Source organism: Cyclopterus lumpus, chromosome 24, assembly GCF_009769545.1.
Source record: "Cyclopterus lumpus isolate fCycLum1 chromosome 24, fCycLum1.pri, whole genome shotgun sequence".
Lineage (NCBI taxonomy): Eukaryota > Metazoa > Chordata > Actinopteri > Perciformes > Cyclopteridae > Cyclopterus > Cyclopterus lumpus.
The window spans coordinates 7,385,064-7,396,465 of NC_046989.1; the positions used below are offsets into that span (position 1 = coordinate 7,385,064).

Consider the following 11,402-nt stretch of genomic DNA (forward strand, 5'->3'; position numbering starts at 1 on the left):
AAGGGGATCCTTTCCCCCCCCCACACACACACACCTCCCCTCCCCTTCACCCCGGTGCAGCAGCAGACTGATAGCTTTGCTGTGCGGCGGCCCGGGGGGGGGGGGGGGGGGGGGAGAGGCACACTGCAGTGACATGAACCAATGGGATGACGCAGAATACCAGGATCTCCTAGGCATAAAAAAAATACACAGTGGTTCTCACATGTTGTCAGTGCTAAATAAACACACACGGCATCTCTTTTTGTAATGTGTCCCAGTTAACAAAATATTTGTGTTATTAAAAGCATATCGTATGCCCACGAGAGAAAGATTAGTTTATATTGTGTAGGTCTAATAAAACATAGTATTAAAAGGTCAAATTATAATTGTTTTAGATCAGCCTAATTCCAAATAAAGCTATAGGCCATAGATGCACAACCCTGTCTTTGTCACTGAACAGCGTATACTTATTTTGTATTGTTCCTATAATGTAAGATTTAATTATATAATTATCACTTACAAGCTTAATTTACTAATTTGTTGGACTGGGAATTATAATATAAATATAGAGAATGCAATTAATTTCAAGCAACCTTGGGACGGATGAAAGTCGTCACAGTGGGCCTATACCCTCATTATATTTGTATTATTATTTTGTGAAATTCAGATAATGACCTAATATAATATAAGACATAACCAAAATGATGCAACATATGAATATTTGCCCACAATTAAGGCATTTTGTTAACACTACATTGTATCTTAATCATTTTGGATCCTCTATTGGGCTCTGAGTTTACAGTTAAAGCGTTAAATAGCTTCTTTTTTTCATACTGTGAGGTCACAATCTAAGAGTAGACTGGTTTCTACTGGTTTTTGGAAGTATGCCTGCTGTAATAATTAAATGAGTGCATTGTATTTTTGTAGGACTGATCCAATTATTTGTTTGAATACCAGACACACATCATAATATGGATAATTTGATCATGATTGTATATGAACTACAATGATTCAGTTAGGGGTAGCAACCGGAAGTTGTTTTCGGAAACGGAAACGGAAACACCCATCCAACAGAGAGGGGATGGATACAACACAATGGAGTCAAGATATAGCCAACCAGCAACAATAACACGTCCGGTTTGCGCCCCTGGCCTTCAGGATAAAAGCAACGAATTTAAACCGTTTAAAAAAATAGGTTCTGAAATAGTGATTTTGATATCAATAGTAATAAATAAATGCTAAGGCTGGATATAAATGGGACACTATCCACATATCGTTGTATTCTATCCAAAGAAGTAGTACATTGTCTGGATGAAAATAGACAGCCACAAACAAGTTGAGCTCTCATTTAGGACAGTGGCAACAAGAGTAACAACTGAGTAATGCTAATATAAATAAAATAAATACACAAACACATCTTACAATCACCTCAATATACAGTGTAACATATAATGTACATGTTTATAATTTTTTTTACACATGCATAGATTAAATTACCGAATAACAAGAACGTTACGTCCGTTAATTATAAATTATAAAATATGTTCCGTGTTTTGGTTCATTTAACTTGTACGTCGTCATTCGTGGAGCCGCGGCTTTTATTCTGAAGGACTAGTGCCGGAAGTCGTCTTGTTGATGCTGCCGCTGGATCACAGGCGCATCAGAAAATCAATTAAGTTATGAAAAATACCATTAATTGCCTTTCTTTGTCACCGCAGCTCATGAAGAAATGGCGGATCTCCAGACGTTGTTCATTTGAGGGGAAACCTTTCGCACCCAATGGCGACAACCAGCACCTCAACCGACAGGAATATTTACGTTTTTTAGGTGAGTTAGCTCGATGGCTAGCTAGTGAAGTTGACATTAGCTGCTCGGCTAATTTAGCTGCTCGGTTAACACGTTCCGCCTTATCCTCACTGAAGAAGGCACTTGTCAATCATGACTACGTGCTGACAAGGACGCGTTTTTCTTCGGCCACTCATTGGGCTGCGCCTCGCCAGTTTTGTCCAAATCTTGCTGCCGTTTCGCGTTGTGCAACATCTGTTAGCTGAATGCTATACGAAGACGTCTTTCAGTTTTAAATTGCTCGCTGATTCGCTTGATTGCGCTCTGCAGCACCAGAGCTAACGTGATAGCCATTTTGCTAAAGTAGCACGATGGCTAAGCTACATACATGGTGGATTTCGTGTTTGTCTGCAGCGTAAATGCACCAGATGATACACTCGTATGCCGCCTGTGTTTTGTGTTGTTGGTGTTTTAACTACAGCGTGTGCAATGTCGTCCAACTGGCTTTACTGAGACGTAATAGCTTGGCTGATAAACGATAGCGAGATGCACTGCAGCAAGACTCATGACTGGCTTAAACGGCATTTATAGTTAGCAGTTTTATATTTGTTTTATTTAAGTAGGTGGCTTAACAGAGGTGGGTGATCTACACACGTAACTGTGAAATGATGAAGGTTGCTCTTCAAGAGCCTTTATGTGCTCCGTATGTGCAGTGTGTGTCTTGATGACACCATCACTCACTACAGACTTGACACTCTGTTGTTCAGCTCGAGTCATTTGGTCCAATTCAGTTTCAACCATTAAGCTTTGGATAATGGCAACTGAATTGTGTGGTAATCTTTTTTTTGTCTGTACCTTTTTGGAGCTGAAACTATTTTTTAATTCGTCAGTTGATCAAGAGAAAATATATATGGTGCCGATTTAAAATTATTATTCATCCAAGTACTTTTTTTTCCAATCAAAAATGCCACAAATTCACTGGTCCAAACTTGTCAAATTCGAGTATTTGCAGTTCTTTCTTATTCTTTTGGGATATTTGTGTGGGTTTAGGGTTATTGGACGGATACAACAGGCAATTTGAAGACTTCACCTTATACTTTAGTAAATTTGTTTTGGGCTTGAATTTAAATGGGTGGGTACATTTAAATTTTCTAGACTAAACAATTAAATTAATCTACGAAAATAATACCTACCTTTAATTGATTTAAATTGATTTTGTCTTGCATCTATAGAAATACTACAGAATATCTTCCAAACGGATGACAATGAGCTGATGGTTTTGGAAGTCTGCGAGAAGACCAAAGAGAGAGGCTGTCTGGAAGATGCCAAGGAAAAAACAACAGAATCCACAGCCAGTCAAGTGTAGGTATTCAAAAATCTTTTTAACTTTGGAAAGTTGATGCATAGCTGAGCTTCAGAAATCGTCTGACATCTTTATTTTAACAACATACAGTAACTGTGGCTTCACAGACCTCCGATTTAAATCCCTGTGAATGTTGGCCTGGTCGTTAACGACGTGTGTCCTCTTTCTCCGCTCACATCTGGACACCAGGCGTTGCTGTACGAGTACTGGAAATGTTTCACATTCTGCATACATTAGAAAGTGCATATTGTAAGTTAGAAATGTACAGATGTAAAAACGGACACGTTAAGAGAGCAGATTCTACTTTTCTTCAATTCTCTGTAGAACCAGATTCAGAAAGAGGTGACTGATGTTACTCATGTTACTTTAGTTATTACTTTAGCCGTTCCCAGAGACGTTGCATATACTGCTGTAGCACGCTCACAATGTGGCCTAAACCAATTTCTGAAACCTCAGTGTGGCTCGATGTTTGTGTTGCCAATTAGCAGAAGGATAGTATTTGCTTAACCAACTTTTTCATCGCGCAACATTCACACTTAAATTATTGTTACAACATGTATAGAGAGACACTTCTCCATGCTGTTACTACCACTGTTTTGCTTTGAAAAGGACAGGGATTTTAGAAGCAAGTATTTCAGTGGTGGCCAATATGCAATGTCAACACCATAAACTCACATTCTCGAAATGGCTCAGTTAATCATTATTTATTGATTAGTATGTACTTAAAAATAGAACAAATGATGTCATGCAAACAAAGGGTTTGCTTTTAATATGCCTTTTTTAAAGAACGTCCCACCTGATATTATTGTCACCGTGTCGATCCCCCAAACCGCCACTAGATGGCAGTGTGGCGCAGTTTCTCAAGGATTTGCTCAGCAGTGCTGATGAGCACAATGCCCTTGAATTGGCCTGGTGAACAGTGACAGCTGTGTGATATCTGTTTGGATTCCATCAAGCTTGAGAGACAAATTTAGAATTTCAGGGATCATTAGCTGGAACTGCGGTAAAGATGCTCCATCTGTTAACTATAAGCACTTCATTGTGTGTGCATAAGATGCTGCATGTATTTACTGAAGTAAATAAGATTGTCTGCAGAGATAATGTCAGACTTTTACTATTATCCAGTATGCTAAACAATTAACCTTGGAGTGTAACTGAAAGGATTTTCACCAGCAGAACTACAGACTAATTAATGATTACATGGTTGATTGCTTTTAAATACACCCCTTATGTGTATGCTTTAAGCAACTTAATTTACCACTAAGCCTAATTCCATGCCATGTACAGTCGTGCCCTGAATTGTTTCACAACTACAATAACTGCATGGAGCCTGGTGACCAGCTAGGTAGCAGCTGTGAATGCCCTTGGATCAATGCTTTACTTTACGAAATGCAAACAAAGCCGTTTGTAAAGTCTGCAGGAAAGAACAATGCGATTATCGGTGTTATTAATACTGTTCGTTGACACTAAATCTAATGTTATGGAGACCAAGCACCTAACTCCCCTGTTCCAAATGTCATCCATTCTCACCTGGTCCCCCGATAAAGTTTACATGCCCTGGGCCAACATTAATGTAACGTCCTGGTCGGGCTGCCGATGATTGTGTGCGACTCTGGGCTGTGGAGTTTTTCTGAAATGTTGCTCTGTGTTTCATTGCCATTAGTAGCTTGCCAATAACAGGGAAATATTCCGCCACGTTGATTTTAAATTGCCCCCTCAGTGAAATGTTGTTGATTTTCTCTTTTCTATGACTAGTGGATTCTGAAGATGGTGTAGCCATTGAAGCGCCAGGAAACCTCACCTTAGACACAGACTTCCTTCTCGGACAAGACCTTGAGTTTGGTGATCCGGATCATCACCACAAGATTCTAGGCCTGGAAAAGTTCTCAGGTTTGTAAATATTTTTTAAGAAAACAATTCAGCATTTAAAGTTATAATCCTTGAGGTGTCTGTCCTGGTTGAAGGTTACAGTGGAAACAGCAAGTGCTTGAGCTTTGTCAGAAATACAACACGAGAGCAACTGGCTCATGATAGTTCAAGACAAAAAATGCCAACAGTGTAAAAATGATTTTACATTATTAATAATCAACTGCAGTCAGTCCTTGTGACAAAATGCACTCGTTCCTGCGTTTGCTTCACAATAAACGGCAACCATGCATTTCACAGTAAAGCCGGCCTTCACTTTGGGGAAACACGGTCAAACTAGCCCCCACGTTGTTGTGTGGTTATTGCATATATATCAGGTGTTATGGTAAGATTTTTTTAAAATAAAAGCAACACTCTACCACCTCAGCAGAGTTGAGTTTCACTCAGACAATATCGGTACATTCTGAAAGTACAGCTCTCTAAAATGTCATGAGCTATGTTCCCTCTAAATTCTAATTCATATTGAAAGGGATCATCCTGTTTCCATTTCACTTCAGAACGTTACACCACCTCAGCGTGCAACTCAAGGCGGCATCGAGACATGCTGATGTGAAATTTCCAAATTATAGCCCTCAAAAATGTAATATTAGCCACGTTCCCTCTAAGTTCAGAATATAAATTAAAAGGAAACCTCCCATTTCCATAGACCAATTTTACTTTGCAATGATGGCAGACTCTCTGAGTGCAACTGGACATTATTCTGTTGAATAACTAGAACCAAAGCCATCTAAAATGTTGCTCATGACATTTTAAGATGGCTGGATGCCCAAGCTGGGCTGACTGCACTCATTTAACCAGGTGAATGCTATTAATGTAAATCCGCAGCAGTAGGACGTGTTCAGTTCGCATTAGCAGTAAACGAATACAGCTCTGATACAGTGAAGCTGCTCTGTTGGATATATACTCTGCATCGTTATCTGGTAATCTCAAGTGTGAAAGTATTTTAATTTTAATCTGGCGTGACTTTCCTACTGATGAAAACTGCTATATAATTACAGAATGGAAATACATTAAAGGGTTGTGGCAGAAAAATATGTTGACCATGAATAGCATCTAGAATGAGGTTTGATTTTGTTCAAATTGAATGGATTATAACTTTTAAAAAGTGGCTTGTGCTGTCTGTCACTCGTCAGTAGAGCAATTCAACCATTTTATTTTCTCTTAGTGTCGAACTGTTTTTCTGTTGCTCAACTTCCTGCTTGCGTTTGTGTTTCTATAAGTATATTTCCTAAACATCTATGGTAAATTAGTATTGATTATACAATAAAAGGGAATGGGAGTATTGCACAGCCTGAACATCACAGAACATTTCAATTGACAATGGTATCATTATGTTTTGTAGAAGCCAACGTATTAACTTGCTGCCGTTACTATGAACACATTTAATAAATCATGGCACCGCTAAAGGAAGCGGTGGCTTCATTTGCAAAGACGACTCGTGGGTTTTTACAGTTTGTTTGTCAGCGAAACCGTCGCGACATTAAGAGAAATGGAACGACCGGCTCATTTTTCCCCCAGCATGACTCTTTGTTGGAGAGAATGATCTGAAAAATGGAAAAGTAGAGAAAGGAGCTGAGACACCATTCCATTATTATAGAAGGGTCATAAAAACAGAACCATTACCATCAAGGACACCATTATAAGAGGGCATTTATTCATCATCATCATCATCATCATCATCTGCTTCTGCTGCCGCCTCCTCTGCTCCCACAACCCTACTGCCATGACCATTCCCCCCCCCCATCATCATCATCATCATCATCATCTACATCTACCCTCATCATCATCTACCCTCATCATCATCATCATCATTATCATCAGCCGCAGCAGCCTCACCATTATAGTCATCATCATCATCATTAGGCTCCGTAATCATCCACGAGGGGTTTCCGTGGGGCAGATAAAAGGGCAGTGTCGACTCTCGCCTTCCTCACATTTCGGCTCGGCGTCGGTGAAGGAGGGTGGTTTTTCTCTCCTGGCTTCTTGTTCGCTCTCAATAGAAGACGCTGAATCCCGGAGAGTTCTCCGGCTTCAAGCTTTTCTTCATAGCTTCTGGGAGGGAAAAGTGTCTGTCTTTTTTTTTCTTTTTTTTTCTCCATTTTTTTTCCTCCTTTTTCTTTCTATTGCCTGGAAAAACCCCGTTGTCCTTGCAGGTAGCGCTGTGAGTATGAAATGTTTCTCTGTTTCACTTTTTTTTTTTTGCTGTGAAGAGAGATTCTGTCTGCAGTGGAGTCATGTTACTCACAGTGGGGGGAAAGGAAACGGTCGTTATCTGGAACAGATTGTCGTTGCCGGCTGTTTTCTTCATTTGAGTTTTAAGTCTGTTAAACAGATTCAGTTTGAGTTGGCCGTGTGCCTTCGGGTGTCAGTGTGACCTCAGTTCATTTGTATGTAAGCGAGCGTCTCGGTAAAACTCTAATATAATCATTTATTTTTATACCAACTGTGTAAACAGGAAACATTTTTGTTATCACACATGTAGTTTGTATTTTTCACAATTCATCAGTCATTACAAACGGTTCTTCTGTTGGATTTAGAGGAACAATACAAATAGTCTTACTGCATCATAATAGATGTGTGATTGTCTCTGATGTTGGTTGTGGAAGTGCTTTTGTGTGACTGGCTGTTTGTCTTTCTGTATTCTTTCTGCTGTACTCAGATCTCTATTGTAAAAAACATTTGCAATGACATTACCTGAAATATAAAAGCCATTCTGGATTTGAATAAATAGCAGTCTAGCCCTAGGCTCTGGTTTGTCAGTCTCAAACGACGTTTAGAGGGATTTGGGAAGGTCTTTGTTCTGAAAATATGTTTTTCTGTTTGTCTCCTGTTCAGAAGTAGCTGCCGAGATCGGTTTCTCTGTGTATCCTCTGGGTGATGAGGTGAGCCCCGCCTACAGCCAGCTCAGCATGGAGAGTGAAACAGACAACTCGCACAGCGCAACCGACAACGGAAGGGAAGACGAGGGCGGTTCAGCCCAGTCCGAGCCCACCTTTCCTCCCTACTTGTCCTGCAGGGGCTGCGGACAGCTCCGCGATGAACCTCTGGGGCCGGGCATAGACCTGGTCGGCCCTTACTGCCTTAGGTGCTGCAAAGCCTCCCGGGAAGCCAAAAGTACGGACTTCTGTTCCCCTTTCGGAAGCATCAGCGGGATCCGCGGCGGTTCCCATTTGCAGCTCGATGGCGACGGGTTGGGAAACGGGATGGGTGACAAAGCACTGACGGCCGAGGACAAATTGGCCAAACTGCACTCGTGCCACCTCTGTGGCTTCTCGTCGCGCTACGCCAACCACGTGAAGCGCCACATGAAGACGCACAATGGGGAGAAGCCCTTTAACTGCCCTCTGTGCACGTACGCCTCGGCCCAGCTGGTGAACCTGCAGAGGCACCTGCGCATTCACACGGGGGAGAAGCCGTACAAATGTGACATCTGCACGTTTGCCTGCAGTTCCCTTGGCAACCTCAAGAGGCATCAGCGCATGCATGTGCCCTGTGCAGGGCATGGGCAGGACGTCCCGCCACGGCCTGCCATTGGACAAAACAGCCTGAAGAGGCATGTGACTGGGCAAAGACCCAATGAAGAAGTTTCTTGTTCTTCGGCTAAGGGTATGTATCATGTCCTTCATTCATTATTTCATCATCGCCATACTTTTTTTTCCCACAATACACGATCGTGAAACAGGATGCACCCTTTTGAAAAGTCATAATCCGTCATTTAGTATCTAATAATTTTTTATTTTTTTAAGTTTCAGAAGTTGCAAGACCGTCTTCAAATCTGAGTTTGGGAGCCCAGAACAATGACTACCTATCAGCCTTCGATGGCTTAAAGGGGGCATCGCCTCCACCCATACCAGCCTCGAACCCGGCTCCCGGCCACCAGCCTCCCCCGCTGCTGAACACCACCGACGGCGGCGGCAGCAGGGCGACCAGAGGGGGCGGAGCGGACGGTGCCGCCGCCATGCCCTCGTCACTTTTCCCCTACACTTGCCGGTTGTGTGGCATCGTCCTGGAGGACGAGGACGGCTCCTCGGCCCAGATTTGTGCCAAGTGTACCCTTGAAATGCTGACTAAAGACTCTTCGTCCTCTCCCAACAGCCCTGGCGAGCGCAGTGACAAGGTGTACACCTGCGCCGCCTGCCCTTTCCTCACACACTACCCCAACCACTTGGCGCGCCACATGAAAACTCACAGCGGCGAGAAACCGTACAAGTGTCCGCAGTGCGACTACGCCTCAGCGCACTTCGACAACCTCAAGCGCCACCACCGAGTGCACACGGGCGAGAAACCTTACAAGTGCCATTTGTGCGACTACGCCTGCGGGAACCTCGCCAACCTGAAGCGCCACCAGCGGGTGCACTCGGGCGCAAAGCCCTTCCAGTGTGCCGTGTGCAGTTACAGCTGCAACCAGAGCATGAACCTGAAGCGCCACATGCTGCGGCACACCGGAGAGAAGCCGTACAAATGTCAGGAGTGCGGCTACACGACCGGACACTGGGACAATTACAAGAGGCACCAGAAGAAGCACGGCCTGGCCACAGACGGATGGGTCAAGGTCCCGATGACTGGCACCGATGAAGACGAGGACCTGAGGAAGGGGATGGGACTCGCCGTTCCGAGTCACAGAAAAGAATCGGGCGTCGACATGCAGTACATGTCGAGGGAGGGAGGCCAGACGCTACACTCGTGCTACAAACTTGAGATTGCATAAAATATAACTCAGCAAAACTAAGCTACCAGCAACTTGTTTAGTTTGTTTCCACAGAGCCTTTATATTGTTTGTGTGTCAAACTTTTCGTGTTGTCGGATGTCTTCAGCGGCTGCTAATCGTTTATTTGTAGAATCTCGCACAATTTGTTCTGAATATTTCGATTTAGTGGACGAGTGGACTTGTTTTTCTACTCTGCTTTTTGTGTCGGGACAAATGGACGTCGTCTACCGTGGAAGCCCTTTGACCGTCTCATTCTGTACGTTACACCCCACGAGGTTGATTACAACAATCTCATCTCATATTACAAACGCATATCTGGTTATTCCTGCGAGGACAGAACATTACCAAATACTCCTCAATACACATGTGCACATCTTTGCCTGAACTGTTGAGCTGCACTGTTTCATGTGCGTGTGTATATATATGTTTGTTTTGTTTAATAGGGGGAATTTGCTTTAATTTTTTTTTTTTTAATTCAAAGTTGTTGGTCTTAAAGGTTTAGCTCAAATCTTTTAGTTTTGTACCAAAAATCGTATGTAATAACTTAAATGTTACTGACCGATGATCACATTTACATAACTTGACATACTTGCTTCGTGAGGTTGTTTTACGTCGGCTACACGGTGCAGCTTTAAGTAAAGACGGGTCCTTGTAAGGGCCAATTGTGTGCTTTGTTTGCATTGGGGCACAAGCAGCATGCCTTCAGATTTATTTGCTAATGTATGTACTACTAGCAGAGTGCTATTTAATTATACTGGAATTGTTTTACCCCCCCTGAATGACATTGATTCATTAGGTTGTGTTAACCTAACTCGGTGATATCCCGTGTCTGGAACGGCATTGACATTTTTGCCAAACCCCCTCAGGATTATATCTCTGATTTGGAAGACCTATAAAGACTATTTTAACACTAAAATTGCATGCGCGAGCATTTTGAAAAGGCCCTCCTCAGTCCTCATTTGGTTGTATGGTTAAATTAAAAAGCACAATCATACACACGTGGTTTCATTTAAAAAAAAAAAAAAAAATTAAAAAAAAGGTTTCAGACCAGGTTGTGTGGGGTGGGGAAGCGTTGGTCGACGTTTCCGGAGTAACGAATTGTAACCGAGCATGTTGTTCAAAGGATTTCTTTCCTCTCAACCTTGTACTTTCTACAAATTCATTTAAAACGTTTAAAATCATTCTGGGTCTTTTTGTCACGTTGCTTCTGATTTCCGTTCTACTGTCGACTGTGAAATTAGCCCATTCTCGTGTTTTTTACTTGAAAAAGATCACACTATTAGTAAGCATGTGAGTGTGTAATAATTGTTTTATTTTTCTAACGTGGCTGTAATACACTGCTAGAAGTGCATACTTTAATATATAGAAATGTCCTTTTTTTTTTTTTTATCAATTTGAATGTGTCTTTTAGTTCCCATGGGAAACATAATAGGGACTGTGATTTAAGTTTACGCTCTTTTTCAATTACTATTATATGCAAGTGAGATATTTTTCAGGTCGCCAACTTGCCATGACACAATGGAGAAATGATTAGTACCGACATCCCCCAAGTGTCTGTTTTTGTCTTTATGCAGTGTCTCATAAATGCCTTAAGTGAATATTTTGAAATAAACACATTGAATTCATTTCATTGAATGTCAA

At 42.0% G+C, this 11,402-nt stretch overlaps 1 protein-coding gene across 7 annotated transcripts; it reads left to right on the plus strand.

Moving 5' to 3' along the window:
• Window positions 1-1,579: 1,579 nt before the first annotated feature.
• znf513a (zinc finger protein 513a) lies at window positions 1,580-11,402 on the plus strand. 7 transcript variants are annotated; one of them, XM_034527724.1, is made up of 6 exons: window positions 1,834-2,677; window positions 2,815-2,896; window positions 2,997-3,126; window positions 4,883-5,017; window positions 7,889-8,659; window positions 8,800-10,789. In XM_034527724.1, the coding sequence occupies exons 3-6, from the start codon at window positions 3,087-3,089 to the stop codon at window positions 9,759-9,761; spliced, it is 1,908 nt and encodes a 635-aa protein (XP_034383615.1). In that variant the 5' UTR covers window positions 1,834-2,677; window positions 2,815-2,896; window positions 2,997-3,086; the 3' UTR covers window positions 9,762-10,789. The 7 variants fall into 7 exon arrangements, with proteins under 7 accessions (XP_034383611.1, XP_034383617.1, XP_034383615.1 ...); XM_034527725.1 differs by having other exon boundaries at window positions 1,834-2,401; XM_034527720.1 differs by lacking the exons at window positions 1,834-2,677; window positions 2,815-2,896 and adding an exon at window positions 1,580-1,806.

What these genes read in the sequence shown, in the direction of transcription:
- znf513a (XM_034527720.1), top strand. Translation starts at nt 3,087, where the DNA reads ATGCCAAGGAAAAAACAACAGAATCCACAGCCAGTCAAGT. An exon ending in AGGCCTGGAAAAGTTCTCAG is followed by an intron (nt 5,018 to 7,888) that starts GTTTGTAAATAT and finishes TCTCCTGTTCAG; the next exon opens with AAGTAGCTGCCGAGATCGGT. An exon ending in TTCTTGTTCTTCGGCTAAGG is followed by an intron (nt 8,660 to 8,799) that starts GTATGTATCATG and finishes TATTTTTTTAAG; the next exon opens with TTTCAGAAGTTGCAAGACCG.